Genomic DNA, 18826 nt, shown 5'->3' on the forward strand with positions numbered 1-18826 from the left:
TAAATAGAAGTCTCTTTTATCCTCTTCAACTTATTCACATGAAAATAATTAATTATATTCCCATTAATCAACAATTTTTTATAAAATCTTTTACCTTATATAAAATAATAAATGAAAAAGAAAATAAGAAACAAATAAGCTAAAACATTAGACTAATAAAATAATAAATGAAAAAGAAAAGTTGTCTAATTACAAACATTATATCAATAAAAAAATGATGGTTTACAAACTGCCATTAGAGTTAAATACACATCCTTACACGAGGTGCCATTTCATAGGCTTTATAAGGAGCAAGGATGCAACGTAAGCAAAAATATAAGTATGTTTTATCCTGTTCTCCTCCTTCACATGAAAAAATAGTCATATTCATATTAATCGATTCAACTCAAAGTTTAATTAATCATCGAACAAAACACCGGTTGATATTTAAAAAAATATCCAACCTAAAAAAGAAATAAAAAAATTATTAGAGATGTTCTAAACTCAGAGTAATAGAAAAATTCCAATTTACAAACATATTAATAGGCAACTATCACATATATGTATATCAATTTCTTAATCAATCACATTTAGACATACCTGGTATTCTAAGAGGTTAGACACCATCACATACCAAGGACAAAAACCAATATACTTATGATGTAACTATATATATATGCACACAATAGCTTTTAAATCAAGTGTAACTTTAAGATATGGAAGGTGAAGATGCATAACTTTTTCTCATGGAGATGTTAGACAAAGAAACCATAGAGTTTTTGCCATGAGATAGATAAATTAAAATTTTGTTAAAACATAGAAGGTAGACTTCCTGATATGGTGTGGTGATAATTAGCTTTTGGGTTAACTTTATATAGAGCTTGTGTTTGATAATTAGCTAAATTTACATATTCAATATTAGTGTCTCCAAGAATTCTTTGTTTTCAATTGCATTAATAGGAAATTGTAACATACAATATATATTTTAATAATATATTGCAATGCAATTAAAACAATAACATGATGCATCATTCCACCTTTCATTACTTGCAATTCATTTTTGTCTCAATTCAACAACAATAAATTGTGTTAGTTTTTTTTTTTAATATATTATTATTGTTTATTATTTATTATTAGAGTAACTCTATTATATGAAATATGAAAAGGTTTTAATAAAGATTGTAGACTTTTCTTATAGAGTGCCACATCATCACAATAACTTATATGTCTAAGTAGAGTCATAAAATTAGAAGTATGATCCCTTTTAATTCATTAGGCTAAGTAGAAGTATGATCCCTTTGGTTTCAAGCAATCCCTTCTGTTGGCGTTGTATGGTTGGCCTCATTTTGCTAAAACATGTGATCTTTCCTGATGTGGAACTACATGCTTCCACCATCCAGTATAAGCAAGATGTTCGGTACAATGCTTCAACATTGGATACCACATCCAGTAGGCCGGGCCTGTGTATGTTGAGATCTCGCGCCTAAGTTCTAAATATGGAATCCACAATAAATGGTCGTTTGCGATAAGGAGCGTTGTCACGCATAATTATTAATGGATCTCGTGATCAAGTGTTGCTTGTTAATCAGATCTTCAAGTTAAGGAAATAATACATTTGTATTAAAGAGTATTTCTTGAAAGGAACCCTTAATCATGCTGAGCTATTGAAGCCTAATTAAAGGCTTAGCCTGAGCTCGTAAAGGTTATTTAAAGAAGGCTGACTCCATTGTTCAAACCACTGAAACCAGAATTGAGTCTTACAAAGCGTGAGTTTAGGTTTTAGTATTGTGTTTATTGTGTTCTAAGTCTTGTGTTGATTTTCCACTAGACTAGGAACTGTGTGTTTGTGCATTGTAATATCTCTGGAGCTTCTAAGCAAGGAGATAGTGTGTGTATACCATTCCAAAGCTTTTAAGCACGGAAGTGGTGTGAGTGTTTTATGAAGTGTGTCTTCACATATTAAATTTAGTATTGTACGATCACAGTGGCTGTGATCAAGAGGAGGTGAGCGGAGGTTCTCATACCTAGGTGTGTCTTAGGTAGGATATAGCACGGGTGGTGATTAGGTGAGAAGTCATAAACGGGAGGTTTATTGAGGGCTTCAAACTAATACTATCATAGTGGATTCACTCCTGGATTGGTATCCCCCAGAGTAGGCTTATGCTGAACTGGGTTAACAAATGACTGTGTTAATTTACTTTCAGTTTGTTTAATTTATTATTCCTTGTGTATGCGCGGTTGGATGTTGGATCATTGATTCACGCATTAAAAGTGTACTATAGTGGTGTAGCGTTGAGTACAACATCTTAATACTAGTGTGCCAGAATTTCAATTGGCATCAGAGCAGGCACCCTGCTCGAAACTCAGGGTGAGCTTCAGGGACAGAAATTTCTGGTGAGATGGACAAGGAAGGAGGAACGGTTTCTAAACCACCACTGCTAACTGGGCCTGAGAACTATGACTACTGGAAAGCTAAGATGATGGTATTTCTTAAATCCATTGATAGCAGAACATGGAAAGCTGTAGAAAATGGATGGGAACCCCCTATGGTCATTGATAAGGATGGAAAGGTAACAGGTGAAATCAAGCCTAATAAAGACTATTCCAAAGACGAGGATGACCTAGCTCTGGGAAATTCAAAAGCCTTGAATGCCATATTCAATGGGGTGGACATCAACATGTTCAGACTTGTTAAACGATGCACTGTAGCCAAACAGGCGTGGGAAATACTCAGGAAAGCACATGAAGGAACCAACAAGGTAAAGCTGTCCAAACTTCAGATGCTTCGCACAAATTTTGAAAATCTGAGTATGAAGGAAGAAGAGACTATTCATGACTTTCACATGAATATTTTAGAATTTGCAAATTCATTTGATGCCTTGGGAGAACCCATATCAGATGAAAAACTGGTGAGCAAAATCCTCAGATCTCTACCTAAGAGGTTTGACATGAAAGTAACAGCAATAGAAGAATCTCAGGATCTGGCCAACATTCAAGTGGATGAACTAATAGGCTCACTTCAAACCTATGAGATGAGCATAAACCAAAGAAAAGAGAAGAAAACCAAAAGTTTGGCTTTTACTTCTAATACTGCAGAAGATGATGAGATAGATATGGAGAGTGATGAAAGTTTATCTGAAGCCATGGTGTTACTTGGAAGACAGTTCAACCGTATCATGAAGAGGATGGATAAAAGAAATAAATTCAATGGTCCAAGCACCAAATCTGACTTCAACAATAAGTTCAATGGTCCAAGCACCAAATCTGACTTCAACAAACCTGCATCTAGTCAAAGGAGGACCAGAAGTGATGACAAAAGTACCTCATCTAGAGGAGTTCAGTGTCATGAGTGCGAAGGATTTGGTCATATCAAATCTGAATGCCCTACTTTTCTAAAGAAGAAGAAGAGTCTTGCTGTTACTTGGTCAGATGAGGATGATTCAGAAGAAGATGAAGGTGAATCTGCTAAACTTGTCAATGCATTGACAGGTGTCTATGAATCTGATGCTGAATCATGCGATGAAACATCATATGAAGAACTTCTGGCTACCTATAAGGACTTATTCATCAGGAGCAATGAATTCTGCAAAGCCTTGGAAAAACAAAAGGAGACAAATTGTCAACTTCAGGCTGAGAAAAATGAATGTCTGGATATAATTAAGACTCTCAACAAAGAGATTGAAAAGCTGAATGAAGACTTGGAGCATGCTAGAAAACAAGTTAGAGTGTTTGCATCAGGAGAAGAAAAGTTTCAAGCCATGCTACTAAAACAAAGTGCTGGTAAGAAACCTATTGGTTTTGATTACGAGATAGTGGATCAAGAAATGGGTTACAACAAAGCTACAATCACTACCCCCATTAATAAAACTTTTCCTGTTAGTGGTGGGTTACTACCTCCTCATCCTCCCACACATCAGGGAACTGACACATGGCTAAAACCCAAGCAGCATGTCCAGACTAACTCGATGCCTCAACACCCGCCTCACCATCAATACAACAGGTCAAGATCTAGGACTAAAAGAAGGAATTGGAGGTGTCATTATTGTGGTAGGAAAGGGCACATTAGACCTTATTGCTACAAACTGTACGGCTATCCACAGAATTCATGGCCACTTGAACCCAAATCTGAGAACGTAAATGTCAAGAAAGAATGGAAGAAGAAGGAAGATGGTGTAAGCTTGATAGCTCATACATCACTGCGGGCATCATCTAGACAAGATTGGTATTTTGACAGTGGATGCTCTAGACACATGACTGGAGTGGAAGGGTATCTAGCCAACCTAAGGTCCTATGCCACAAGCTTTGTAACATTCGGAGATGGAGCTAAGGGAGAAATAAAAGGAATTGGAAACCTAATTGATAATGGGTTACCAAACTTAGACAATGTTCTGTTAGTAAAAGGACTTACAGCAAATTTGATTAGCATCAGTCAACTATGTGACCAAGGTATGAAGGTGAACTTCACACAATCTGAATGTCTTGTTACAGATGAAGAAGGAAAACTGATAATGAAGGGAGTAAGGTCCAAAGACAATTGTTACTTGTGGGTGTCTGAAGAAGGAAATTATATGTCTACCTGCCTCATAAGCAAAAATGAGGAAGTCAAACTCTGGCATCAAAAGTTGGGTCATCTACACCTGAGAGGAATGAAAAAGGCCATAGCTGAAGAAGCAATCAGAGGATTACCCAAGCTAAAGATAGACGAAGGAACAATATGTGGAGAATGTCAGATAGGCAAACAAACCAAGGTGGCGCACCCAAGGCTTCAACATCAATCTACTACCAGAACACTTGAATTGTTACACATGGATTTGATGGGACCTATGCAGACTGAAAGTCTTGGAGGAAAAAGGTATGCTTTTGTTATGGTGGATGATTTCTCTAGATTTACATGGATAGACTTCCTTAGAGAAAAATCAGACAGTTTTGAAACTTTTAGAAACCTATGTGTACAACTTCAAAGAGAAAAGGGGTCTGTCATCATAAGGGTCAGAAGTGATCATGGAAAGGAATTTGAAAATAGCAAATTCTATGATTTCTGTGCAGCAGAAGGTATCCAACATGAATTCTCTGCTCCCATAACACCACAACAAAATGGTGTAGTAGAGAGAAAGAATAGAACCATTCAAGAGTCTGCTAGGGTAATGCTTCATGCCAAGGGTCTTCCATATCAGTTCTGGGCAGAGGCTATGAGTACAGCCTGCTACATACACAACCGTGTAACACTCAAAAAGGGAACATCTGCAACTTTGTATGAATTATGGAAGGGAAGAAAGCCAACTGTGAAACACTTTCACATTTTTGGGAGTAAATGCTACATTCTTGCTGACAGAGAACCAAGACGAAAACTTGATCCTAAAAGTGAAGAAGGTATATTTCTGGGATATTCCTTGAATAGCAGAGCCTACAGGGTCTATAATACAAAAACCAAAGTTATTATGGAAACGATCAATGTTGTGATTGATGATGCACCATCCACTCAACCATCGGATGCGGAAACTGATGTTGAACCATCTCCTGACAACTCAGATGAGATGACACAAAGTGAAAAGTCTGAAGTAAAAGGTGATGAATCTGATCAAGACTCTGCACCTGCCCCAGCAAAAGCACCATCTATTAGGACACAGAAGAATCACCCTAAAGATCTAATCATAGGTGATCCAGACCAGGGCATTGCTACCAGAAGAAAGATTGATGCTATCTCAAACACTTGTTTTGTATCAAAATTTGAGCCTAAAAACATAAAAGAGGCTCTTACTGATGAGTTCTGGATTGAAGCAATGCAAGAGGAATTGAATCAATTCAAGAGAAATGAAGTCTGGGACCTTGTTCCAAGACCACATGGAGTAAATGTCATAGGCACTAAATGGATATACAAGAATAAGTCTGATGAGAAGGGTACAGTAACAAGGAATAAGGCAAGACTGGTAGCTCAAGGATACACTCAGGTGGAGGGTATTGACTTTGATGAGACCTTTGCTCCCGTGGCAAGACTAGAATCCATAAGGCTGCTTCTTGGTGTAGCTTGCATCCTCAAACTCAAACTCTACCAAATGGATGTCAAGAGCGCCTTTCTAAATGGGTATCTTCATGAAGAAGTTTTTGTTGAACAGCCCAAAGGTTTCATAGATCCAAATCATCCGGATCATGTCTACAAACTGAAAAAGGCTTTGTATGGCTTGAAACAAGCACCAAGGGCTTGGTATGAAAGGTTAACTGAATTCCTGATTAACCAAGGTTACAAGAAAGGTGGTAACGACAAGACCTTATTTGTCAAAGAAATGGATGGAAACTTGTTGATAGCACAGATATATGTTGATGACATAGTCTTTGGAGGGATGGCGGAACCGATGGTCCAACACTTTGTGAGACAGATGCAGTCTGAATTTGAGATGAGCTTGGTAGGAGAATTAACCTATTTTCTTGGATTACAGGTGAAACAGATGGAAGACACAATATTTGTGTCTCAAAGCAAGTATGCTAAAAATATCATAAAGAAATTTGGCATGGAAAATGCTGCACACAAAAGAACACCTGCTGCCACACATCTAAAATTAACCAAGGATGAGAAAGGTGTAGATGTAGACCAAAGCCTGTATAGAAGCATGATAGGGAGCCTACTGTACCTCACAGCAAGCAGGCCTGACATCACCTTTGCAGTGGGTGTATGTGCTAGGTACCAAGCTGAGCCAAAGATGAGCCATCTTACACAAGTGAAAAGAATCTTGAAGTATGTTAATGCAACTTCTGATTATGGAATAATGTATTCCCACACCAACAATGCTAGGTTGATGGGATACTGTGATGCAGATTGGGCTGGATGTGCAGATGACAGGAAAAGCACCTCTGGAGGATGTTTTTATCTAGGAGAAAATCTTATCTCATGGTTTAGCAAGAAACAAAACTGTGTTTCTCTATCCACTGCAGAGGCTGAGTACATTGCAGCTGGGAGTAGCTGTTCTCAATTATTGTGGATGAAGCAGATGCTTAAGGAATACAATGTTGAACAGGATGCTCTAACATTGTACTGTGACAATTTAAGCGCCATAAATATTTCAAAAAATCCTATTCAGCACAGTAGAACAAAGCATATTGACATTCGTCATCACTTCATCAGGGATTTGGTGGAAGAGAATATTGTGAAGTTGGAGCATGTTGCAACTGAAGAACAGGTAGCTGATATTTTTACCAAAGCTTTAGATGCAAATCAGTTTGAAAGGCTTAGGGGCAAATTAGGAATTTGCCTATATGAGGAATTATAGCAGTTAAGGCATTATGTGCGCGCAACCGTTTTGCTCTCCAAATTTCATCAATTGGCGCACGTAAATCAAGGGAAGACAAAAAATACTTTCCATAACTGCTCTACTACACGCTATCAACTCTCATATCTTCATTATTTCGCTCAAAATCTCTTAACTTCCTCTGACCTTTCTGCTGCGATCCGCAAACACAAACCATCATCTCAAATCATCAAAAACTTCAAAAACTCCAACAAATTCTTTGAGAAAATGTCTCAATCTTCCGGTTCCGCTCAGATCAAAAACAAAATTGCTGATACTGTGAAAACAAGATCAAAGTCTAAGAAGGAAGGAACAACTGTTGTGGTAGATGCGATGCCTTTATCAAGTATTCCTGCAACTACTTCTAAAAAGAAGAAATCTGCAAAATCGTCTAAGAAAGTAAGTGAATCGTCTCCCTCTATTAAGTCTGATTCTATTAAGCCTAAGAAGAAGAAACCCCAATCTCCTGTAAAAAGGGGTTTAAGCATGTCTGATCTGTACTTAAGTAAGAACTTGTCTGAAACGGCGAATGTGGAATCGCATGATGTTGCCTCCGGCAAAAATGCGAATGTTGAATCGTCTGTTAAGTCTGTGTCTGAAAAAGTGAATCAAGAAAACCCTACTGTAGAGGAAAACCCTAGTTCTGTTGAAACCCTAGGAAAAACCCAAAATATTGCTGAGAATGTTGGTGTGAACAATAATCCGAGTGTTCCTGAGAATATGACAGTTCCCACGAATGTCATAACTGATGTTACTGAAAAATCTCAAGAAAAGGCTGTTGTAACCGATGCTCCAACCGGTGTTGAACCATCCTCTATACCAACTGATGCTGAGAAGGATGTTGAAGCATCCAAACGAGGATCTAGCCCACATGCTAACACTGCCACTGGGTCGTTTGGCAGTGGATCTAATACTGAAGCTTCCACTGAAGAGGAAGTAAACAAAGAAAGTACCCCTGAGGATGTGGCTGATTCTGAGCCAGAGAATGAAGCTGGTGAGGAATCTGAGAAAACCACAAATGAAGAACAGGACATAGTGGATGTTGATGAAGTCCCCTCTGAAGAAGATCTGCAACCTCCACCTACTCAGAAAGGAATTGGGAGAAGACTGAGAAGCAGAACCACTACACCTGCACCTGCTGTTACCACTACCCCTGTTGTCACCAAGAACTCAAAGGACACTACTCTGAAGCCTGTCAAGTATGGTCCTAAGAAAGGATGGAGCAAGCCTATACCTCCTCCTGAAAAGAATAAGGGTGTGCTGAAAAGGAAGAGTGCACCATCAAGTGACTCTGAATTTGAAGCTGAAAAGGATGCCTCAAGCATCAAGCCTCCTGCTAAGAAGGCTATGTCTGCTAAGAAGGCCATGCCTCAATTTGTTGCTCCTGACATTGAAGACTTTCCTTGTGACAATGTTTCATTTCATCTTCCATCATATGCTCAACGATGGGGAATCATTTGCAAAAGAAGGTTGGCTCTGGAAAGGGAACTAGGCAAAGATATTCTGGAATGTGAAGAGATTGTAAGTTTGATCAATGATGCTGGATTGATCAAAACTGTGTGGGGCTTAGGTTCCTGCTATGAAAAGCTGGTTAGGGAGTTTGTTGTCAACATTCCTATAGGTTGTGACAATCCCTTGGATAAGGAGTTTCAGAAAGTCTTTGTTCGAGGAAAATGTGTTACTTTCTCCCCAAGTGTGATAAACAGGTTCCTGGGTAACTCTGATGAGCCACACCCTGATATAGATGTGTCTGATAATGTGGTCTGCAGAACCATCACAGCTGATAAAGTGAAAACCTGGCCCAAGAAGAAGAAGGTACCAGCTGTCAAGCTAACTCAAAAGTATGCCATCTTGAATCGCATTGCTTCTGTCAACTGGGTCCCTACTACACATGCATCCGACATTGCAACAAATCTGGGTAAGCTCATTTATATGATTGGTACTGGTACTAAGTTTAATGCTGGTCTATACATTTTCAATCAAGTTGTGCAGCATGCCAAGACCTCTGTCACCAAGCAATCCATTGCATTTCCAACCCTAATCTGTGACATCATCTTGTCCCAACATCCAAATATAAGGCATGAGGATGAGTCTGCTAAGAAAAGGGCAACTCCTCTGGCCATTCATCAGAAGCTGTACAGTAAACAGCATGCTCCAGATATTGCTGGACCATCAAATGCTGCTGCTGACACTCCTATGACAAGGAAGGAGATGATTGCTATGCTGGAAGCTAACTGTAAGGAGCTAGATGAAAAGAAATTGCAGTTTGAAAGGATGATACATGCTCTCAGGGTTGAAGAGGCTGCAGCTCAAGCAGCTGATGCAGATGATGATGGCTCTAGTGGTGAAGAAGAAGCTGACACAGATGTTGAAGGAGAAGAAAATGATTCATCTCCAAGTGCTTCTGTGTAATTTTGATGTTTCCTTGTTTGGATTTTTTTTGTTTTGCATGTCTGTGGGCTGAGCCCTGAATTTAGCACCTAGTGTGCATGGTTTGTATTATTTTGTCTGCACTTTCTGTTCTGCTACTATCTGCACTGCTCTTGGATACTATTTTATGCAGTTCCCATTTTGTCTATTTTGTGGCTAAAAAGGGGGAGTAGTTATTAATGTGCCACCAGATGCTGGATCATCCCTATGCATGAATTAAGGGGGAGTAAGATGAACTTGATACTCGTTTCTACTTTTGAGGGGGAGCAATATTTCTTTTCTGCTTAGCACACAATGTGCTACTGCATGTTGAAGCATCATCTGTTCCTGAGAATTTATTTTTCTCAGCTTTGAGGGAATTTATTTTTCCCCAGTGTTTCTTTTATGAGAATTTTATACTCTCTACTGGCAAATTCCTGTGAGGCGAGTTGTGTTCACTATTCCGCTGTTGCATGCCTCTGAAGTTCTAAATTGATACATATTAAATATGCTATTTTTATATGAGGGGTTATTAAAACAAGCATGTTAAACTATTCTACTTTACTTCATGACTGTGTGCCTACGTTGAGTTGAAGAAAAGGTAGTTTGTGTATCTCTCTAGAACGGTTGAAATAATCTTAGGATGTTTTAGCCAAAAATTGCCAAAGGGGGAGATTGTTGGCGTTGTATGGTTGGCCTCATTTTGCTAAAACATGTGATCTTTCCTGATGTGGAACTACATGCTTCCACCATCCAGTATAAGCAAGATGTTCGGTACAATGCTTCAACATTGGATACCACATCCAGTAGGCCGGGCCTGTGTATGTTGAGATCTCGCGCCTAAGTTCTAAATATGGAATCCACAATAAATGGTCGTTTGCGATAAGGAGCGTTGTCACGCATAATTATTAATGGATCTCGTGATCAAGTGTTGCTTGTTAATCAGATCTTCAAGTTAAGGAAATAATACATTTGTATTAAAGAGTATTTCTTGAAAGGAACCCTTAATCATGCTGAGCTATTGAAGCCTAATTAAAGGCTTAGCCTGAGCTCGTAAAGGTTATTTAAAGAAGGCTGACTCCATTGTTCAAACCACTGAAACCAGAATTGAGTCTTACAAAGCGTGAGTTTAGGTTTTAGTATTGTGTTTATTGTGTTCTAAGTCTTGTGTTGATTTTCCACTAGACTAGGAACTGTGTGTTTGTGCATTGTAATATCTCTGGAGCTTCTAAGCAAGGAGATAGTGTGTGTATACCATTCCAAAGCTTTTAAGCACGGAAGTGGTGTGAGTGTTTTATGAAGTGTGTCTTCACATATTAAATTTAGTATTGTACGATCACAGTGGCTGTGATCAAGAGGAGGTGAGCGGAGGTTCTCATACCTAGGTGTGTCTTAGGTAGGATATAGCACGGGTGGTGATTAGGTGAGAAGTCATAAACGGGAGGTTTATTGAGGGCTTCAAACTAATACTATCATAGTGGATTCACTCCTGGATTGGTATCCCCCAGAGTAGGCTTATGCTGAACTGGGTTAACAAATGACTGTGTTAATTTACTTTCAGTTTGTTTAATTTATTATTCCTTGTGTATGCGCGGTTGGATGTTGGATCATTGATTCACGCATTAAAAGTGTACTATAGTGGTGTAGCGTTGAGTACAACATCTTAATACTAGTGTGCCAGAATTTCACCTTCTAAACAATATAAGTAATGAAGAATGATCCCTTTTAATTCATTTAGTATTGAAAGAATATATTTCAAGCAAGAGACACACGTTTTTTTTTATTATTAAATTCAGTTCTTTAAGGGATTGATCAAAGAGGTTTGGAATATCAAAGTGACTCACTTGCTTGAAATATAATGATTCCTTTTTTTTTAGTATTGAAAGAATTCCAATAGTCATGAATATTTTGTAGTTATATAAATCTTATATATTAGTTGGTCCATTTTAATTTAATAATTTTTCATTTTCGTTAGTTGGTCCCTTGTAAGAAGTTATATAGTGATAATTTGATATATTGATAATTAAAATAAAAATGATTTAATTAAAGATAATTAAAATTAAAATGATTTAATTAAAGGAGATGATGAAAAGGTTATATAGTGATAATTTGATATATTGATAATTAAAATTAAAATGATTTAATTAAAGATAATTAAAATTAAAATAATTTAATTAAAGGAGATGATGAAAATGTTTTTTAATAGAGATTGTAAACTTTTCTTATAGAGTGCCACATCATCAAAATACTTGATTGTGAGCAACTCAACATTCCTTTTACTTGTAAGGCGTGGTCCTGGGTCAAATGCCCACATTGCAGTCCTTAACCCGGCTCTGATACCATGTTAAATATGCTTGGATCTCATCCACAAAAGCTAGCTCAAAATGTGAGATTGCCCTCACATATTTATACACTTCACATCCCGTGAACCTAAGCAATGTGGGACTTCAAACAATCTCCAACAACACAACAACATATTCAACACCCACCCTCACGCCTAGCGTGGTCCTGGGTCAAATGCCCACATTGCAGTCCTTAACCCGGCTCTGATACCATGTTAAATATGCTTGGATCTCATCCCCAAAAGCTAGCTCAAAGGGGTGAGGTTGCCCTCACATATTTATACACTTCACATCCCGGGAACCTAAGCAATGTGGGACTTCAAATCATACAATATATATTTTCAATTGCATTAATAGGAAATTGTAACATACAATATATATTTTAATAATATATTACAATGCAATTAAAACAATAACATGATGCATCATTCCACCTTTCATTACTTGCAAGGTTTAACTAAGTTGGTCCCAATTTCTTTCATTAAAAATATGTATATACAACATGGGATACTATGTCAAAACCATGAAGAAGAAAAAACAAGAACGAAAAGAAAAAGAAAAGTTAAGAGAATCTAAATTGAAGGAAATGCTTCATAGAGAGTGAGGGATATGGAGCACTCTTTGAATGAGTGTTGTAATGACTATTAGCATTTCTGACCAATTTAGTTTGTTTCTTCCTTCGAGCGATGGTTCCTCTTGACGCTCCCTTGAACCTTCTCTTAAAAGGCAGCCTCATTCTTAAGAAAATAATGTTCCATATCAAGATCGAGTGGTTGTTTCATGAGTGGCGCACCCTTGAACCTTCTCTTACTTATTGGCTAGCCGCATTCTTTTCGGCGATATCAACGTGAGGGGTTTTATTTGGGACCTATATTTTTTTTTTGAAGAAGCTAAATTAGCCCACCCAAATTGGCGCCAGAGAGAATCGAACCTCAGACCTCAAGAGGAGCACACTCCCAGGTCCCAAGCCAATACAAATGCACTAACCCAAGTGGGTTTATTTGGGACCTATATTGGTTGTCGTCCCCTATCAACATGAAAGCTCACCATTATCTTCTTGCCTTTGTCTACAACATGGATCTTCTTCTTTGGGTGCAATTTGTTACAAATTAACAACAATGCCCAATGAAGAAGCAATTGGTGTAATAATTCAGCAATCGCTCATAAACCACTTCCACATAAAAGGCAAAGCCATCCCACTCCACCATAATCTCATCATATAACTGCTTGGAAAAATTGATGTCCACAACAAAGCTAGCTGGTAAATACGAGCGATTTTATTGGTAAAATTATTAATGGAGCACATGAATGTGTTGCTGGATATTTCAAACAATTACAACTATCATTAATGAACAACTTCAAAATATGGAAGTTTCTATTTCAACTTGATCCCGAATTAATTAGAATCATATCAAAATGGTCAAACACACCACATGTTGAGACGTATATTTTATATGAAACTCCGATATTCTAAAAATGATGAAGAATTGTGTCTGACACGTATTCAATATTGATACACGTCTGATATGTCACGATACGCGTATTGGAGAAGTATCGGACAATTAATGTTCTTTGATGATGGAAAAAAAAAAAAGAGGAGACCGATACAATCCTTGTTTAGGTAGTAATTAATTTAAAATATATAATTGTCACTTATTTGCTCATATTAAGTATTTTGAATGCGAATTTATTGTTATTATTATTATTATTATTATTATCCATTTTAGTTATATTTATATATTGTGCATTTATATATTTAATTTTTAAATAACGTATCCCGGTCGTATCGTATCATAAATTTTTAAAATTTTCATGTATCGTCGTATCGTTTCACGTATCTGGGCTTCATAACTTCTAAAATATTCACTTGAGATGTTGAGCTCAAGTGGTTAATGCGGTTTACTTAAGACAGATCGTTCGAAAGAATTCGAGTTTGATTGAAAATTAATTTTTTATCAAACTTTATTTATTTCGCAGTCAAACTTTAGATTACTAAGATCGTTTTTCCTCTGAAAATAAGATGGTTAATTATACCCATAAAATATAAGATATGCACTTGAGGGATAATATGGTGAATCCCCACAATTATCAAGATTTGATGTACAAATAGCATTAGCATTGCTGATATATTAATAGAGTTTGTTACAAAATCGTTAGTGTAGCATGTGAACGTCATATCAATTAATAAAACTAAACAATTATTTATGGAAAATAGTACAAGTACCATTAGCATTGCTGGTCCATAAGCTTGCTCTTTCCCCACCTTCCCCATTTTTAGTTCAACCAAACACCAGAAAAAGAAAAGACAAAAACTCCTTTATAAATTATTCAAAGATGAAATTGAACCGGTATAAATTTTGAATAAAATTAATCCCAGTTAGATTGAAATTTTGTATTATATAGATCATTCATGCAAAATTTAAAAGAAATATAAAATAATGTGATATGTTATTTAGACTTGTCAAGATTAACAATGTTTAATTAAAATCTATAAATTGCTCAACTTTGACGGATCTAAATAGCATATCAAATAATTTTATATTTATTTTAAATTTTACATAAATGATTCATATGCTACAAATTTTCAACCCAACTATAAATTTTGTAAAATTTGTATTATTAGACCGTTACAAATTTTCGGTTGGATTGTTTTAATTTGTAACATTTCTCAAATAATTTGATTTCATCCCATTGAAATATATTCGATTAAAATTTTCTAAATAATGTTATGTTCATATTCCCGTATTAATTTAACTATGTATTAAATGATTGCATGTTTCATGCAACTACTTCGTAAGCTTGAGTTGAAAGAGCTATGCTTTTGGACAATTAGAGATGAAGCACCAAAGTGCAAATGGAAAAGCACCAAAGTATACATTTGTGCATCTTATTATAATGGCATATCAAGAGCACTTAGAAAAATATCAAGGGTATTGTAACGAATGCATTAATTTTAATCTTAAGCAACACGTCAACCTCTTGATATATAAGAGGTATGTTCTTGATTCTTAAGAAGAATCTTAAAAAGCCAAGAACAAAAATGATCTATGAGCATTAATTACATCCTCCTTGTTGAGAGTTATTTATATTAGTGTACATCAACTAAGTTTGTCTTTTAGACAAGCTTAGATTGATAAAGGGTTTCTAATTGTATACCCACTCTTTGATAGTTAGAATCATGGACCATGACTTTTTATCATACCGATACAAACTCAATGAATGTTGTAATCAGCCTGTTAGTGGCAACAACTTGTTCATCATCAAGGAAGCCCTCCAGTGTCTAGGTAGAAAGTTCTTCTATGTCGCCAGGAAGGAAGTCTATTTATGTGCTAGAGAGTCAGGTCAACTCCACTAGGCTAATGAGCAGGAAATTCTTGTGGTGCATTAGGTGGTAAGTCTTTCAGGTTGAAAGTAAGGAAATCTTAAGGTGGATACTTTGAATACTATAATCGGATTACATGATTATAGTTGTTAAGTTCACAAATCATAGTTCAACTGACAAAAATATCAAAATTATTACGTTTGACGTAATGATGGGTATAGAACTTTGATCCCCACTTTATATATATATGAGTCTATAATAATTTACATTTTTTAATCTACAAAAAATAATTTATCCATTGACTCATACATCTTAGGTAAGTATCTCCTGTGTTATTTGAGTCTTGAGTAATGTTATGACTCTATGAGCCCTACGTACCAACTCAACTACTTTCTATATAAAAAAAAAAACCACATTTTGTTATTTCTTTGAAAAATTTCTATGAAAATAAAGAATTAATTTATAAAATTAAATTGTAATTTTTATGAAAAAACACTATCAATTTTTTTTTAAATCATCAAAATATTGTCAATTGTTTTTAGATCATCAAGACACTATCAATTTTCTTATTTATTTTATTTGTTGAGTAAATGTTAATTTTGTTTATTAATATTCTGTTAATCTTTTATTTATCGTTTTAATTTCAATGTTGCGGAATATGACTTTTTTTTTATGTCAGTTACACATATAAATAACTATTTTTGATGTTATTAACATTATTTACAATTTAAACAAATGATGTTCTTTTTATATTAAAAAATTGCATTTTTTATTAGGGATCAATTTTTATTATTTGCCCCAGACCTCCAAAATTTCGGAGCCGGCCCTGCTCATACATCTTAGGTAAGTATCTCCTTTAAGTATTATTTGAGTCTTGAGTAATGTTATGACTCTATGAGCCCTACGTACCAACTCAACTACTTTCTTTTCATAAAATTAACACGTGATGACTCACCTTATATATAATCCACACATACATGAGAAGGCCATATATTGTTATATTTTCGGTTTATTTTGTTGGGGACCTCTATCTCTATGTGAACTCAAATACATATGGAGTATATGATACATAAATTGTTGGGGTCTTTGTCAGTGATATGATACCCATCTCTACTTCATTAATGAGTCCCACAACTTCCAAAACTTGCTGACCGGCCAAGTAAACGTCTTTCACTATTTAAATAAATGTGTATTATACTATTGTTTTTATTTATTTCATTTTAAATTGAGATAAGATTAATTATATTTGAAGGAAAGTACTCCCTTCAACTCAAAATAAATTAAAACAAAATAAAAATTTGTCTTAACATTCAACTTTTAATTTGATATTTTATAATTATACTAGTACTTTTGAATTATTCTTACTTTCACGACTCTCATGTAAAAATGTTAGCTTATACATAGTACCATCCAATATACTCTATATATTCAAAATGTTTGGTAAAAATGTTTTTCTAATTTGTGTTAGGAAACACATCCTGATACTAGTTTTTCTTACTTTCAACTTTTGAATTATTCTTACAAACTAGAAAAACTAGTATTATAGTGTATTTGGTAACACAAATAAGCTAACTTATAGTTTATTATATGAATTTATAAGCTTGTTTCAAAAAATTAGAGGTGTTTGGTAACAAATTTTTTTTACTAGCTTATAGCTTTTTTTCACATGCTATTTTAAGTAGCGTTTGAATTTATAGTTTTTTACACTTTATTCCATTTTTATCCTTTAATTTAGTAACTACCCATTCTAAAAAAGAAACTATTCACTATCAATTTTGTCATTTTATATTTATTAACCACTTTAAAAACTAATTTTACCAAACACTTTAATTTCAATTAGCTATCTTTTCAGCTATCAGCTAACTTATAGCTTATTTTTAGCAAACAGACTCTTAGTAATAATATATTTGTTTTAAGAGTGGTTAATTATCATCATCGTTCCTTGAATAAAGAATAGTCATAATACTATAGTCTTTTCGACTTAAGAGTGGTTAAAGTACCATATTCGAATGGTCAAAGTATCATATTAGAGTGGTCTTAGCACCACAACCCTTTTGATTTTAGAATGGTCAAAACACCATATTAGAATGGTTATAGTACCATATATTAGAATGGACTTAAAATCATAGAGCAATGGTTTTAGTACCATATTTGAGGGTGTAATTCATGCATGATATCTACAGTGTAGTATTTATCGGTATCAGTAGAACTGGCTGTTTTATCCTGAAAACTTTGTGGTTGATCGTCTGCCTCGCACAATTTTGGGCAGTGCCGCGAAACGTCTTAAAAAGAGCGTATCGACCCGCGACTCAATCCAGTAATCTCTTCGATGACTGAAAATTATTTTAACAGTTTTTTAACTCCGAAAACAACCGTGACTAAAATGAATATGATTTTATCATAAAATATCTGACATGCATGATTTTTAAGTTAATAGTTATTTAAAAGATAAAAAATAAACTGACAGAAATATTTATATTTTTTTTATAAATTTAATATTTTAACTAAAGTAATGGTATTTTATGTGCATTTTACGGCTTAATTAAAGCAAAATTTAATATTAGACCTTTCTCTCTATAAAAATTAATATTATATTTTTTAAAGTATATATTATGGTTTGTACCAAAAAAAGAAGTGTATAATCGTAAGTTTTTATTGTGTTTGTTTTTATATATGCCTTTTATTCATTTTTGTCTTACCAATATATGCCTTCTATCTTTTGTTTTAAGAAAACTTCAAAATATGGGACTCTCATTTTCCATATATGGTGTCATTATATTATGGTTATGGATAAGATCCACAAAAATATGAGCCAAGTGGACACCTATCGTTTATTCAAGTTGTGATCAACTAGGCAACAATATCTCATGCATGCTTAATGTATTTTCTTCCATCAACCTTTCTCCAAATAGGCCATAGTAAAATGATTTTTTTTGTCATGTAACAATGTTGATTGGATTGAAGCATATACTCTATTATTTTTAAGCAAAACCGCAAGTGATGTTAATTAATTAATTAATTATAGAGAAAAGAATTTGCGTTTCCACTTCACTCCACTCATAACCAATGGTCACAATCACTTTTTGTAGTCTATAGCTAGTGTGACCAAATGAGAGTGACACATTTAAGAAACAATTGGCATATATATGAAGCTATATATAATGTAACTTGTATTTATGTAAACAAGTGACTATGCCAATAGCTATATTTGTTAATTTGATTTGGGGAGACTAAGTTGTCATGATCACTATAGTTGTTACAAACTAGAAAATTCCCTGTTAGGATCCACGTGCTTTGATTATTTGGACAATCCATGACGTAGGAATAGTTAGAGAACAATGTGTTTTGCACTTACGTAACAAAGCTTGCGACAAAATTAATCAACTTTTTAACTTACTCTCGTGTTTTGGTATTTGTTTTTTTCGTATATATAGTAGACTAGTAGTTATGGTTAAGTGTGATTCTAAATATATATGATTCATTATAGTAGAGTT

At 35.0% G+C, this 18826-nt stretch overlaps 2 protein-coding genes across 2 annotated transcripts; both read left to right on the forward strand.

Moving 5' to 3' along the window:
- The first annotated feature begins 6524 nt into the window (after positions 1-6524).
- Positions 6525-7306, forward strand: LOC123890545 (secreted RxLR effector protein 161-like). The gene has a single exon (XM_045940183.1). It carries the CDS (start codon positions 6585-6587, stop codon positions 7239-7241), a length of 657 nt encoding a protein of 218 aa, XP_045796139.1. The 5' UTR covers positions 6525-6584; the 3' UTR covers positions 7242-7306.
- A 181-nt stretch (positions 7307-7487) lies between these two features.
- On the forward strand, positions 7488-9671 carry LOC123891708. The gene has a single exon (XM_045941611.1). The coding sequence runs from the start codon at positions 7488-7490 to the stop codon at positions 9669-9671; it is 2184 nt and encodes a 727-aa protein (XP_045797567.1).
- The last annotated feature ends 9155 nt before the right edge of the window (positions 9672-18826 follow it).

Source organism: Trifolium pratense, linkage group LG6 (genome assembly GCF_020283565.1).
Source record: "Trifolium pratense cultivar HEN17-A07 linkage group LG6, ARS_RC_1.1, whole genome shotgun sequence".
NCBI lineage: Eukaryota > Viridiplantae > Streptophyta > Magnoliopsida > Fabales > Fabaceae > Trifolium > Trifolium pratense.